At 35.6% G+C, this 16,612-nt stretch overlaps 1 protein-coding gene across 2 annotated transcripts in view; it reads right to left on the minus strand.

Moving 5' to 3' along the window:
- EPHA6 (EPH receptor A6) overlaps positions 1-16,612 on the minus strand; it is an 893,594-nt gene that overhangs the window by 282,831 nt on the left and 594,151 nt on the right. For both annotated transcript variants that reach the window (XM_049710017.1, XM_033433353.2), the window contains 3 exons: positions 13,746-13,854; positions 10,974-11,044; positions 7,115-7,240 (listed from right to left, as the gene is read on the minus strand). In XM_049710017.1, the coding sequence (XP_049565974.1) occupies positions 7,115-7,240; positions 10,974-11,044; positions 13,746-13,854 (306 nt within the window). The remainder of the gene's footprint in view (positions 1-7,114; positions 7,241-10,973; positions 11,045-13,745; positions 13,855-16,612) is intronic.

Raw genomic sequence — 16,612 nt, forward strand, 5'->3', positions numbered from 1 at the left:
GGTCTTTTGTCTCATTTTTATATACTTTGTATATAATATGCATTCGATTTTATATTATATTGTGTTGTACTTTAAATTCCATATTAGGATTTTTGTTGATAACCAGATAGACATAGTCATTTACAATAATTATTTGGAACTAATTCTATATCCTTTCAGTCATTCATTCATTTATTCATTTGTTTATTTATTTAACAAGTATTTCTCAAACAACTACTATGATGAGGCAACTTGTAAGATTGAGAAATGTATATGTGAGATAGCAAATGTACACTAAATGGCCCCCCAAAATAAGAGGTAGTGTTGAAATGTAAGTAAAATAAAGTTAAAGTCTATTAAAATTGATAAATTAACCTAAGTTCTTAGATGTGCCAGGAATAAATTGATGACTTATTTACAATGATTTTACATTAAGATATTGAAATAAATTTCTTTTGTTAAACTCATTTCATTGTATGGCTTGTTTAAATAAAAAATAAACACATATATGATAATTATAATCTCACAAGATGTAGGAAAAATTAAGTTTTGAGTTTCTTTAATTAAAAACAAAAAGAAAAAAGAAAAGCATTTGTTGAGATGGGCATAGTTCTTACTGTACTGACAAAAATGAAACTTCATTTTTAATTACTAATTTTCAACGAACTGAAAATCATAGGTATCATTTCAGTTACCTAAGCCATTAGCTTTTGAATTTTTCATCAATATGCAATATTTTAATATCTTACACCATAATATATGTTGAGAGTTGGGCACAGAGTGTCATTCTTCTATCCATATTAACTGAATATAAAAGCTATATCTCTTTTTAACCTAATAGTCATTCCCACCTTTTTACTGAGTGTCTATAGCATGACAGGTTCTCAATATGTGTCATCTCTAACTCTTACATGAATCCTGCAAAATAACTATTATTATTATGAATCTATTTTATAGATAAAGCAAATTTCCAAAAGATCAGTAAATTGCAGAAGGTCACTGAGTGAATTAGTAGCAAAGCTGTGATTCAAGTCTGCATCGGTGTGCCTTCAGTCTCTGTGTTTTTAATTCATATCATAATGTCCAGGGAGAATGGACTGTGAAATAAAATTCATATTTTATGGCAAAACAAGAAAAATTTAGACAAAAATTCTTCTCTGCCTTCTGGCCTCCTTTCTCCCACCACTGTGCATTGTGTATCTGCATTATCGTCCAGACCTCCCTCATGGGCAGAAATACCTGCTCAACCATAAACAGCAACATTCACCTAGCATCAACAAGACAGCTCCTTAAAAGATAACATTACTTCTTGATCTTGTAAGGGGTCACATGACCCACCATGATGATGCTTAGATCTGGATTATGTAAATTTCTCAATAATAAGATATTTGATCTACAGCCATCTGTCTCAGAAAACTTATATAACTGTGCTTTGACTTTTATCAGGTGGAACAGTTCTCAGAGCTTTCTGAGATGCTCTTCCCAGGTTAAAATCCTCAAATTTGGCTCGAATAAAATTTTCCATTTCTTTGTTAGATTGACTGATTTAATTTTTTGTCGACAGGGTAAAGCCCATCTTTCATTACATCATTTGATTTAGAAAGCTATGGAATTCTTGAGTAAAAAGCACAGAGATCTTGCCAGAATCTGTTGTTGATCCTACTTTCAGTCTATTGGTTGGACAAAGGAGTTTCCTAGAAAAGAAAATGAATCTGACCTCTACCATAAATCCTTTAAGTTGAAAGACAAGGACAAAATTTGTATCTGATAAGATTATCTCATCTAAAGATAGAGGAAATGAGCCATAAATTCAAGTTACTCTTTGTAAAAGTAAATTGTGCAACCGCATCTGGAATACTGCCTACGTTTCTCATTGTCATGTTGCAAAAAATTATACTATAGCTGTAGAAGAGGAACAAAAATAATAAAGGGGATGAGAAAGTTTAAGATAACTAAGATTAATAGATTCTAAACTACAGAGAAGAGGTTGGCTGAGGGATGGCAGAGGAATTAAGAAAGGTACATAAAGCAAGCATTTTGCTTTGCACATTATCATGTGCAACTATGACCTCAAACGGGAAAGGCAATAAGGGAATCAAATATTAGGCTGAATAAATCACTGATTTGACATTCACTTTTTATATCCTTTTTGTTGTCCTTTTGACTTTCTTTTACCTGCAGATGATTGCTGAGAAACCAACAGCTAAAAGTTCCTGACTTTTCAAGGAAGAGAAAAAATAATGGTGACAGTAAGCCAGGAGAAGACAAGGCTGATACTGGAGGTGGTAATGAGTTTTGTATAGATAAAGGGACAGAAATATGAATGATGGGGAGATATTATGCATTTCCGTTGAGACTAGGGAAAAAGGGAAGGTCAAATATAAGAAGGGTGCCCTATGGGCTTAAGAGACATAAGAACGATTTTTTTTCAGTGGAATAATGTTTCAAAATTTTAGATACTCTGCAAGTTTTTCATAGAATGGTTTAGGTTCAGTACTACCCTGAAAAAGAAATAGCCTTCCAATGACCTTTTTCAGCCCATGATTAAAATTTAGTTTACTAGTTTTCTCATTATCTCTCAAAGTATGTGTAAAATAATGATTCTACCCTAATCTGACTTGGCTCTCTTAGTCTGGGAATTTCTGTTTTACTGTTTCTGTTTTCCTCTGGCCACAGTATTTCATTTTATCATGCAAAAAGTCAAAGGAGATAGATGATCTTTATCGTCTCCTATGCAACAGAGCTACTCACTTCATTTAAAGGGAAATGTGCATTTTCATGGAAATTTTGGCCTGTATTGATGAACTAAGAAAGATAAACTGCCACTATTAAACATAATAGCGATATACAAAAGAAAAAAGTCCTAGAAAACACATTTTAAAAAATAGTAAAATTTACACTGAAAGATAGCATATATAATTTAAGAATATACATACAGCCTAGATATTGGATAAATTAAATTTTCCAAGGATTTGTCACATAATATTTGGATGGTTATAAAGTTGAAAATCCCAGGACAAAGGTTGTGGAAGACAGGTTGAATACATAGGTCTTTGATAAGCATAATGACTTAATATGAAAAATCTAATTAGCTCAGTGCCTTTTTATAAGTAGATATTAGTCATCTAATAAACATTTTTCAGTGGACATGTTAAGAAGTATCATAGGTTAGGTGTGATATCATTTTCCATGCTCTTTTCTTTCTTTTAATGTGACTATTTTGGGGTTCATTTTTTAATAACACATTTAAGAAATAATGATTATATTATATTTCTCCCAACTGGAAACCTGGAAAGCATTCTTGACTATTTCTTTGCCAAAAAACATGGAGGCCTTGCAGATTTTTCCTCAGCAATGAATTGTGAATCTAAGCATCCTTCTCTATCGCTACTCTCAGTGCCTTAATGGGACCTGATATCTTTCATCTGACAATTATCAAGACTTGATATCTTGCCTCTCTTTCCCATCTTCCCCACAACACTCCCCCTCTGTACAGCATCCACATTTCCCCTTAAGTCCTTTAATTTACACTTCCAAGGGGAACAGGAATATCTAATGCACACAGATGATAAAGGAATTTGAGAAGAAACAATCAAATGGGTGGGGAAAAAGTAAAGAATATGATGCAACCAGAGTAAAGTATTGACAGTAAAAAGTTGGGCAAGTAAACAGTTGTGCAATTATGTTGATGAGGTTCAGGGCGGGCTGCCCCAGAAGGTGCCACTTTGGCACGAGGAGTATTTTGAAATGTAGATAATCGAGGCCGAACAGATGCAAGGAGAGCTTTATACCACCCTCTTAACTGCCTAAAACCACTTAGATAGAGGGTCTGGTCCAGGAAGAGAGCTAACATCAAAGATAATTACAAAGACTAAGAGCTAGGTGCCTAAGCTTGCAGGGGGCAGGGGGCAGGGCCTTGAGATCAAATTCTTCTGTGCCCCATTTTCTCTGTAAGGCTTGGCAAACATTTGTTTACCAAACATTTGCTCTTCCTATCCTCCTATGACTTGTCTTCCTTCCTTCTGAAACCCCAAACCCCACCCGCTTCTTCTCAGCTCAAAATGGCATATAAGCTTCAGTTGCCTGCCTGTCAGTGAGAGCCTCTCATTGTCTTTTTGGGGCTCCTGTTGTACATAATTAGATTTTTTCCTCCTGTTAATGTCTTACGCCAATTTAATTAACAGACCAGCCAAAAGACCCTAGAAGGGTAGCGGAAAGTTTTTCCTCCCTTACAATGTCATGGATGTTAGAAAACTCTATTAATTCCTTCGTTTGACTGAACAATGTTTTTTTTCACACTGCTGCTGAGCTTTAGGAACATGACCTAATGGGGTTAAGTAACAACAGAGTAGTACAGGCCAGGGGCACAAAGAGGGAAGTTATATTACAATAGCTTTTTCTCATAAAGCATTTTTATTTTTATGATTTTTCTGAAGATAGTAAATGATCACTTAGCATATTGTTTGAAAGCTGAAATAGTCAAAGATGAATAATTATAAAAGGGACACTGATGTTAATCCTATACACCTATACATCTTCTGTCTTTGCCAAAAAAATGAATCCCACTATGACATACTAGAGTTTAGACAGAGTAGGGAGGCCGTGATATTAAAATAGTCTCTTTAATAGTTATGGTTTGCTTTGGCAATATCTGTCATACTTTTTTTCAGGATAAAATTATATTTTGGTTAAAAAAACCCAAACACTAAAGATAAACTGAATTTATTTGTCTTGCTAACTAAAGAATGTCACTAGCACTAGCCATCCAGCTCTATAAGGACTGAGTTATTAGCCACTGCAGCCACTGACCTTTAATACACCCTGAAAGGAGTTCAGGGCAGAAATCAGGAATGAAGGCACTCTGTGTTCTGGGAAAACTGGCAGAACAAGTCTTCAGCTAGTTAGATATTTTCTGGAGAAAATTTTTATGAACCTGGATTCTTGTATCTTCCCATACTTAGAAAAGCACTAAAACCATTAACTAAGATATCTGTTCCTCCTCATGACTATGACTAGCTGCAACCTTCTACCGAGTTGTGAGATGTGCGCTTGGTTGTACGTATCCCACTTGCCAAATCCCCCTTTACCTCTTTGGAACACTTTCTCAGAGCTATCTGAGAGGCTGTCTCCCAGGGAATAGTCCTCAGTAAGACAATGAATGAACTCAACTCGCAGTTTTTAAATTGTGTAGTTTGGTTTTTTTTCAGTTGACACTTTGCACACCTCAGACACTTGATTTTTCTCTCTCAACAGATTTCAGACATTGGTGTTTAAAATATGCACAAAACTCTACAACAAGAAATACTTCTCCTGTACCTACATGAGCATGGAACAATGCAGTATGAAAGGTCATACCATTGTTTTCTCAGGGGCCAGAGGAAGAAAGTCAAATATAGGGTGCAATGGAATTACTCAATCTCCTCTCTTTTCTATTCCTCTGCTGTCTTAAGAAAAAGAACCCCCAAACTAATGGATATAACGCAATCACTCTTTTCAATTATGCCTTTAATGCCTATTGACATGCTTTATGTTCATCAGAAGAGAAGAGAGAATCTGGTTCCATTCCAGGTTCTTAATCTTTCTGATAAGACAACCTCTTTGACTGTGAGCATCAAGATTTAAGTGTATAGGACCCTTGTGTCAGCTTTCAGAGGGAAAATAGGCCATGGAGGAGATGAGATGATCCGTGGTGCATAAGGAGTGAAATGACATAAGGAAGGGCTCTCTCCAAATTTCCTGGAATTCTCAGTGTAGTGCTAGCTCTCTGTGAAATAGTCAGCTTCGTGGGTGTAGTCACCCAGCACCTTGAGTTTAGAAGTGCTCTGCTGTTTAATGCTCTGTTGTCACTGTCTTGAAATTCTTAATAGTCTTTTTAACAAGGAACTCTACATTTTCATTTTGCACTGGTCCCTGTAAATTATGTAGCCAGTCTTTCTGGTGAAGAAGAGTTTTGAAAGGAGGAAAGCCTTCTGGTGTTTGCAAAGACATGATACCCAGCTGGAATGGTATGTTCTGCTCTCTCTAAAGGATTACACAGATATCCAGCATCTAGAGGAGGACAACACCCCCCTTCAGGATTCAGCCTTCCTTCTCTATTTAGTAGCACATTCCCCTCCCCTTTTTAGCTGCATGCATGGCTGCCCAGTCAGAAGTTATATTTCCAAACTCTCTTGCATTTAAGTGTATCCACGTGATTGCATTTGGACCATTGAGACGTGAATAGACATGCTTGCAATTTCAGGTTATTGCCTTAAAGACAAAGCTAATTGTCCTAAAGGCAAAGGCAAAGAGCCCAAACTCTTTCCTTTTCCTTCTCATAGACCAAAAGGTAGATGTGCTGGTGACCAGCTTTGACCATTCAGAGGATAACATGCTAGGGGAGGGCAGAGCAAAGAGTAGAAGGAACTTGGGTCCTTTCAAGACCTTTTGCATGAGAGCTCCTCTGCCAGCATGGATTACTCACCTTGGGTCAAGGACTTGCAAGAGGAACACATTTATATTCTGGGGTCTCTTTGTTATATTGGCTTGGCCTGTGCCCTAAGTAATGTACAGAAGAAATTCTTGGGGTCTGGTTCATAATAAATTTGTATTTATCCAGAATAATTGAATAATATAGTGTTCTGAGTATTTGAATATTCTACATACAGAAATTATTAGTTTGCATTAAAATGATATAAAACTATATTGAACCTAATTTTATACTCAGTGAGTCTCAGAACACTGCTGGATCTTGCAGGACCTCAAGGTCATCACTGTGAATACTAATTATAGTATATGTCTGTAGACGTTGGGTTTTAAGTAAATCTGTAATAACCTATGACAAACTCCTGAAGTTGCATTTCCAAAATAAATTCCTGAATCACTCTAGTTTCATTGTAATTTGTCTCAATACTGAAAGGATGACTACAGGATGTTAAAAATAACTTTCATGGATTTTCTCATTGTTTGGAAACTGAATTTGGGCACTTGCAATACTTTTTAAAACAATAACATCATATATACAAAATAATTTTACTTCTCATTTTAAAAAATTTTTCAGTGACTAAAACTGCTAAGATTTAAAATAGTATGTTGATAAACCAGTTACAAAACCATTAAGGAATCGTAACTTCAAAAGTGTAGACTTTATGTTTACCTGCCCCAATGACTCTCTCAATGCGTATTCTTGAGGGATCGATCTCCTTTGCAAATTCATGGACTGCTAGGGATGGGTCTTCATATGTATCTGGATCTATGTAAGTTTTAATTCCTGGGAAGTGTACTGCAACAAAATAAAAGACTGAATTAGTTCAAGGGTATTCTAGTAATCAAACATCTTGTGAATATTTGAAATGAGGAGTGACGTACTAAAGTAGTCATTCTTTTTTTTAACTGAACTATAAATGACTCACAATATTATGTTAGTTTCAGGTGTACAACATAGTGATTCAGTATTTTTATACATTACAAAATGATCACCACGATAAGTCTAGTAACCACCTGCCACCATACAAAGCTTTTAAAATTTTATTGACTATGTTCCCTGCACTTTACATTACATATCCATGACTTATTTAATAACTGGAAGTTTGTACCTCTTTCTATCGGATAATTGCTTTACAATGTTGTGTTAGTTTCTGCTGTACAACAAAGTGAATCAGCCATATGCATACATATATGTGTTTTTGTTTTCTTCAGGAAAATATCCAGAATTGGAATTGTTGGATTGCATAGTAGTTCTACTTTTACTTTTTTGAGGAACCTCCATAGTGTTTTGCAAAGTGGCTGTACCAATTTACATTCCTGCCAACAGTGCATGAGGGTTTCCTCTTCTCCACGTCCTTGCCAACACTTGTTCTTTGTTGTCTCTTTGATAATAACCATTCTGACATGTGTGAGGTGATACCTCATTGTGGGTTTGACTTTCATTTCCTTGATGATTAGTGATGTTGAGCATCTTTTCCTGTGTCTATTGCCCATCTGTATGCCTTCTTTAGAAAAATGTCTATTTAGCTCCTCTGCCCATTTATTAATCGGGTTGTTTGTTTTTATGATGTAAGCATTCTTGTTACTTAAATTCAATTCTCTTTTCTATTTTTGTCTCCCCCCACCCACTTGCCATCCCATTAAAGCTTTGAATACTTGGACTCAAAATTTTATTTACCTAATTCTCGATGTAAAATGAGCTGGTAATTTCAGAGAGAGTGAGCTGACAAGTTCCATAAGACACATTTTTATGATATTTCTGTAAAACGTTTAATCAGCTCACTTAGCCACTAGTACCCATATATTTTACATTTGATCTAGCTCAGGACATGGGGGAAACAAAGCATAAACCTTCTCCCCCTCCAAAACATAAAAACAAGCCCCTTAGAGTCCCTCCCGGACCTTTGTACTCTAAGGCACTAGGTTTTCCTGAACTCATGTCCTAGTCCTGTGGTCTCTCCCCTTCCAGAAACTCTTAGGCAGTAAAGCACAGACTTCATGGCACAGTGACAGGGAGGACCACTACACTGTGGAAACGGCCCTGTCCTGCGTTCTTGTATTTGCTTCCATGGCCAAATTGCACATTGTCCTGGAAAGGACCCATTGTCTACCCTGGAGGGGAGGATAAGAATCAAAGGTCCAAATCTGGTCGCTGACCAGATGTAGCTGCTCCTCTTTCCCTGGTGGGTGCTCACAGCCCACAGGCAGGTAGGAAGATGAATAGGGGTGGCTAGAAAATTGGATGTCTGGTTGCATATTAATTTGCAACTTCTTCAGTATGTAAAGTAGTCACAGACTGCCTGTGGATATTCCTCTGTTTTGCTCACTGGTTTCTGTTTTCCACATCAGGTTGCTAGCTCCTGGAGGACAGGAGATCATTTCTTATACATCTTTGCACCTTTCCAAATACCTTAGGTGTAGTTTTATAGGTAATAAACACACAGCAAACCTTTATGGAATACGAATTAGTAAGGATTAAAAGATCAATGCTAAATTTGTGGCAGAGTAAATTATATCTGGTTTTGCTGCTTCTTAGATTTTGAAAACCATACAACACCCTGAATTAAGCATTGCCTAGGTCTCCTTAGAAACATGCTCTTGCAAGAATATCTCAAAAGCAAACAAACAAAAGGCAATAAAATGAGTTTAGAGGAGGTGATGAAATGCCCATTATTAGCAATAATTTGCTTCATGAGTTCTTCTATGCCTGTTGTCTTCTTTCATTACTTTTTGCCTCCTATCTTCTAGTACTGGATTTGAGAAGATTAGTACTTCCCAAAAGAGCTCCAGAAAATCATATTTCTCGATAGATTTGACTGATTCTGAAATGCCATGCTTTTCTTGACTTCTCAAACTCAAGAATTTGACTTTAGATTGGAGGAAACAAGAACAGATCATTTGTACCTCAGGATATTTTTGTAACAGTAGGAGTTGTGATTTCAGATTGAATGCTAGAAGCTCAAAGGCTACTATGAGATGATTAGTAGTATCATATTGATAACATTACTTTATGCACAGGTAACAGATGCCATTTATTAACTCATACATGGTTTTAACATTTAACCATTCAATAATTTAAAGTGATATACATTCTACAGAATAAACTGATTAGTTAGTATCACTTTTTTTTTTTTTTTTACAATATATGTAGTATAGGAAAAAAAAAACCCAAACTTAGTTTCAATTTTGAATATCTGGTTACTACTTATTCGTGTCTTCTTAAACATCTGTTTGTTATCTTTCTTCTATTGTACCTGGCTGCCTCAGGTTATTTTCATTGCTTCTTGCTGGGCCCATCTGGTTTAGTTTATGCTAAACTGCTAGTTGGAAAACAGGTAATAAATACCTCAGGAGCATCTTTTTCTTTTGCAGTTCATTACTGAATTCACTGCAGTGAATCTTAGGGTTGCTCAGCTTAAGTCATTGGTCCAAGTGTCTAGATCCAGGTTTCTGCCTCTGTCTACATTACTTTCAGCTCATCCTTTGCCTGGTATCAGCTGTCTCGGCTCTCCCTTCTCTGTCAGGGCAGTGAGCCTCAAACTCTTTGTGAAAAGAACCACCTAAGAGAGCTTCCTGAAAATGCTTATGTCTTAGCCCTACCCTGGACCTTCTGAGTCTGAACTTTGGTGAGTAAGGGTGAAACATTCTAATGCAGCTTGTCCTCAGACCTCTCTCTGAGAAATCACATGAGCCTTAAAAATAGCCCTAAAGCATCCCTCTAGTTTATAATTTCCTCACTTAAATCCTTTCCGTTAGCTGGAGGGTAATATAGATCGAAAAGTCCCTTATAACTTGAGCTCAATTTGAAATAGAAGATGAGTTTAAATAGTTAAACAACTTGCCTCACATATTATCTCTATACTGTGGTTAATTAGAGGAAATCCCTTTCTTGTTAATTCAGCGTCTCATGCCAGAGAATCTGTCTTGACAAAGTAGTTTGCAATTTGGAGGTGGAGGTGAAGGTGGGTGTTGGGGAGGAGATGGTGGCAATTATCAAACCAACTATAGTGGTAATTATAGCTTGCTTGGGAAGAGATCCTTCAAATGAATATAACCTTGTAGTCAGCTCAAGGATTTCATACATATTCTAAGAGTTAAAGAGCTGATTTTCTTTTTTAGTGTTAATGAATTGTAAATTGATTTGTTATATGTTAAATGACAGTCCCTGTAAGAGGGAATAAGAATTCCTTAATATTTCTATGGCTAATGCTCCACTAAATAAAACCAACTAATGTTTTGGAGCCATTGTGAATGGTAAATAACTAGATATAATCAGTCATCTTGTATTTTTAGCATATTCAGTCTGTTGTGTTTTCCAGCAAGCAGAATTAGGAAAAAGGTATTATCATTTAATGAGAAGCAGGTGCAATTTCCACCAGCAAACCTAGAAACCAGATGAAAAGTCTTAATGCTGAAAGGTTGGAACTGAATTTCTTTGGCTTTCACAATTCATGGATACAAGTTTAAAATGAACTCTTGAAGTGCTGGAACAGTAGAAAATCATGGAATACAGTCACTGAATTACTTACAATGCCCATTCTGTAAGTCCTTTCTTCTCTTCTCTTCTGACTTCATTTTGGCCTTTATATACCATTGACATCTTTAAAAAACGTAAACAGAATCTTATTTTAGTAATTATGCAGGATAAGAACCAATATTAATTAAAATACTTATCACCCATAGGCAAAAGTTATAAAGACCACTTTTAAGAACATATTTATAACATACAAAAATACTCCATAGAAGGTTTTTTTTAATACATCAAAATTAGCCCCAGATAGGAATAAAATACTCTCAAGTGGATTGATTGATCCAAATGATAGGAAGCTTAGAAAATATTTAATAACAAGCAATAACCATCATGTCTTTCCTTACATGGTCTCTAATAGCTAGTTGATGAAATGCATTAAAAGTCACAATGGAAAAATTGTTTTTGATTCAGAATCTCAGAAATTTAGACAACTGTCTTCCAGTTTCAGTGCTAAACCTCATTTTTTTCTTTTAATATTAGAAATGTGGTGGAGGCATGTTCTGTGCTTTCTCGGAAGAATCACGCTCTGAAGAACGGGCAGGTGCTTATCTCCTATGACTTCTTCAACATGAAAAATTCGGCAACATCCACATTATCTGACAGCTCATCAAGTTGCTAATTCCAAATGGTTAAACAGAACACATCTGTGGTGCACAACCCAGTCTTTCAGTGTGAATTTGGTCTCAGATCCCATGACAAATTGCATATTTATTCAGATACGTCTTACAATTTTCATAGAATAATTTCCAGTGAATGCTCCCCTAGCATAGTGCTTAAAAGATGCTCCAGAATGAATGCTTTTATCTTATGTAATTGAACTTGTTTTTTTCCAGTATGTAGAATGTTAAGGCAGTTTCTGATGTCACATAAATTGGCAAACATGGAAATTGTACTAAATTATTTTCAACTTTCAAGTTTTTTGGTTATTATTAAATCTTTTTAAAAATGGTATTCAAATTCTGCTTCAGGAATCCCAAATAAAGATAACAGTTGAGCCCAAACCTCAGGTTTATTAGGCCAATTTTATTTAGCCTAAAATGACTGTGAAGTCTTTTGTCATATTTATGTGTAAAGGCAGTATTTTCTGATATTTCAATGAAATGTTTTTCTACATGTGTATGTGCTATTTAAATCACTGTTTGCTGAAATACTCTGTGAGGAAATAAGGCCTTAGCTCATGTTCTACAAATACATAAAATACAACTTAAAAATCAGAACCAATTTTGCTACATGTTGAATCACTATTAAATAAAATAGAATTTGAATCAATTTCCATTATGAACTTAGAGGCATTCTTTAAAATTGACAATAAATATGACACTGCTATTAAAATGAACTCTGAGACACTATTAATTGCAAGAATCATGCTATGTCTATTAATACACCTGAAAATTTTAAGTGAACATAGGGGTAAATGTGCCCCTCTTACAATTAATTTCATAAGGCAGTCACCATTTCAACTTAACCACATTAGAATATCCTCGTGTTTCTTTGTTCCTTGATTCCTTGATAAATCCTTGTTATAACTAAATCTGATACACTCTTAACAGGTAGCAGTTACATTTCCTCAGGGACCCACACTTGATAAGTGTCTAAGTAATTGTCAATTTATTGATATATACTTCTAGTCTGCTGTCAAAATTTCAGATATTTTTTCATATATGCATATCCTCTATAATTCTGTAATGATTTTTAACAAAATATTGGTATGTAAGAGTTTTAAAAATGAATAAAACAAAGGGTGTTCATAGTTGCTGAACTACTGGCTCTGAAGGTAATTTCTGGGCATCATCAAATAATCAGGGTTTCCCAGTAGAGCTGGTGTACTTTAGCTGGAGTCAGTAAGGATGTGTATTGTTTCACTGGCATTATTATTACAGTTTTAAATCATGACACTGATATTTTGCTGTATCAGGAAAACTCTCAAGGTATTTTGTGCCACTATTGATAATCTAGATGGAATAATTTCCCCTTGTAGGAGTGAAAATATGATCTGAAGACTTCACAATTTCTGACAAAAGTCTGGGCCAAATATCAAGGGCTCAATAAGAAATGACACTTATTCTTTTAAATAATTTCATACACACTATCTTCATTCACAGCTCTGCATTGTCAGTAACTGACTCATGGAAACAATCTAATATGTTTAAAAATCAATAAAGCATTTTAATGCTTTGTGATACCAAACTGTGTAAAAATAGAAATCTAAGGTTTAGATGGATGAAGCACTTTGACCAGCTAGTTGGGATTCAAGTCTAGGTTTTTTCTACATTAAATTTATTGTTATTTTAAATTTTCATCCATATTACTCTTAGGCGGAAAAATAACTTGATTTATACAACCATTAATATAGTTCTAATATAGATCCTTTCAATATTTAATGGATAGAATAAAACATTTCTATAATATTAAGTTTATAAAGCACTTTATATATATTGTTCAGTTTCTCTGTTGAATTATTTTTTTTTCCAAGCAAAATCCCTTTAATGGTATAATTTGATTGCAGTAAAGGAAAAACCCAGACGTAACTCATTAAGTAGGATTTTATCACTCATTGTTTTCAAAGCTTCCATATTCAGGGAACTGTTGACACAGAGAACTTGCCATGGTGGTTCTATTGCCACATAGAGTTCACTGTCAGAGTGGAACCTGCCTTGACCCCTTTTTCTCACACGTATACTTTGCTAAGTTTAAAAGCCCCTGAACACACAGTGTATAAGAAGAATGGCTATTCACAAATCTTGGAAATACTGTGGTATAATTCAGTTACCTTCCAGTGATTAAGAAGAACAAAGTAAGAATGACGAGGAGAGTGAATCCTCCCACGGCCGCGGTGGCTATCACGAGAATCTGCCCCTGTTCTGCTGCCATGTCAGAAGCTGAAACACAGGTACGATATTAGTATATCTCTGGGTGACGTTTCACTACAAAATTGTTTTACAACTTAGTATATGCTTGAAAATATGGTAATGCATACCAAAAAATCCCACCACATTTGCCCTTTATTTGGCACACAAGATGCAAACCCCAAATGAGGGCTGAAGACTGAGGTCATAACCTACCACATAACCCTTTCTTCTTTTTTGCAAAAATACCAAGAAAGCAGATGGATTCCTGGTACCCCTCATTTTAAGATTAAGTAGGTTTTGCAAAATTAAATCAGCAGACGCACTAAAGGATTTTGTTTATATAATTGCTAAGTTATTTACTTGAACACTTTTGCCAACTGTTGGGCTACACCCTGCAGGCCTGCAAACCTTGTAAATGCCCAGCTGAGAGACAAAAGAAAGAGCCAGAAGACAGTGACAGAGACAGCGATGGTTTATTGGCTAGGGATTCTTACAAGTCTGTAAGTCCTGGAGTGACACCCCATTGTGGACAGCAGAGAGCAGACAGGACACAGTAGCAGCCTTCACTATAGAGGCGGGGTGGTGCTACCATTTATAGGGGGAATTGACTTCAGGTTGGCTCATCAGTTACCAGGGAAACCAGCAGCTGGTACAGGTGGCAAGCATGTAGGCAATTACTGATTAAACCCTATAATTAAGAGGATTGTATAGTCATGTGAGTAGGGTGTAGGTGAAGCATGGGCTGGTCTAGCAGTGGGTGGACAGAGAGTAAGAGGAGAGCCATCTTGAGTGGCCTGACCATCCACCAACAGGCCAGGCTTTACAGACTGTTTTGATGTCTGTTTTCACAAAGTGAAAAGGCTATTATTGCACAATTTAGAACAAACTTCTTTATATTTCAAAGAACTTAATTCAAACATCAAAGTTATGAATTCCCACCTCTAGAGCACAAGGGTATACATAGTAGTTGCTTAGATGTTTGACTAGCAGTCATTGAAAAAATGACATTTAAAAGCTTCCTTGTTTCAGGAAAAGTATAGATTATGTATGATAATAGCATATTACTTCTCTCATTTACAAAACTGTATCAAAACTGCAAGGTCTGCATGTTTCACTAACCTTCCAGGAATCTTTTAAAATATCTTAGTTCAATTAATTCATTAGCACTTTTCCTTCTCTGTATTACTGAAGTTTTAATGAGATACAATTTTATTGGACGGCATATGGGCAGTTGCTTAATAATAGAAGTAAGGAAACTGAAGCTCAGTGAAGTTAAAGAACTTGATCCAGCTCACACATGACTATCACCAGAATTCAGGCTTTACATATTTGTTTCATTTCTCCTTTCTATGCTATAACTTGCAATAATAATTCAGTTAATTATCAATATTCTAAAACATTAAATCAATCAGTGCCTCCAATATCCCTTAACTTAAATAAAACTTGATTTTTATTTAGATTACTATAAAAAATGATTAATCAGTTGAAAGCAGCAAACTGAATCAAAGAAAGAATATAACTGAAAAGCAAACTGCTTAATTCTCTACCATAATAATTTAAATTTATTAAACCTGGGTACTTTCCGTAGAAGTAGATCCTTTTTCTGGGAATCAAGTACGGGGTAAACTATGTGCAAATCATAGCCAGAGTAATAACTTTCTCATAAAAATGACATATCTACTAGAGAATATCTAAACCTTAAATGCTATTGTTGAGTCAGTAAGAAACCAGTTAAGCATTTAGGAGGCTTTTTAAGAAATCTAAATGTAAATAAAAACAAAAGTCATTTATGTTCAGGTTTTAGTAAGAAATTTACTAAACCTTGGAATTAGACCTTAGACACTATGATTTTTTGTCTTTTTTTTTTTTTTTGCGGTACGCGGGCCTCTCACTGTTGAGGCCTCTCCCGTCGCGGAGCGCAGGCTCCAGACGCGCAGGCTCAGCGGCCATGGCTCACGGGCCCAGCCGCTCCGCGGCATGTGGGATCTTCCCGGATCGGGGCACGAACCCGTGTCCCCTGCATCGGCAGGCGGACTCTCACCCACTGCGCCACCAGGGAAGCCCGGTCACTATGATTTAATCAAGATATTTTCAGGCAATCTATTTCAGTGTTGAGTTGTAGCACACAATCTGTGTAGAGACAAGTTAAATAGTTGAATCTTATCCAATAAATAACGTACTGAAGGTATTTTATTAGGTCCTCACTGGATTTCCTAATCTTCAAAATAACACTGATACCATGGGAATTAATGTGTGCTTTAAAATGTCACATTTTCTCATTGAAAATTATTGAATAACAAATTGTAAGGAGTAGATGTTATAGAAAACATTAACTTTTTGAAGATAAAGGAGGTAGCATTTAAACAGAAAACATTATTTACTTACCAACTGGTGTATTTGTAAAATATATAGTTCAAGAGTTTTAAACCTAGAGCATGTATCTTCATGGAAGCCAGGTAGCAAGTGATTTATTGACACCATGTATTCAAAGTTCAGATGGTGGAGATGATTATGTAATTGGGTGCCTTTGGAAAATCAGATTACCTCATTATAGAAAATTGTGTTGTTTAATTTAAATAATTGCTCAGTAAAATGCCAGTACTACTAATATATCTTCTTTTTCACCCTTGTGATTACATATTTATGAACTTTGCTTCAATTAAAACTTTAATAGGATAACAGTATTAAGATGTGACACTTTGAAAAATGTGTATTTCTGCATAATTGTTTCTTAAACATCTGTATTAGGAATTCTAAACACTCCTCTGTGGAGAATATTATATATATA

Source organism: Orcinus orca, chromosome 5 (assembly GCF_937001465.1).
Source record: "Orcinus orca chromosome 5, mOrcOrc1.1, whole genome shotgun sequence".
NCBI classification, from domain to species: domain Eukaryota; kingdom Metazoa; phylum Chordata; class Mammalia; order Artiodactyla; family Delphinidae; genus Orcinus; species Orcinus orca.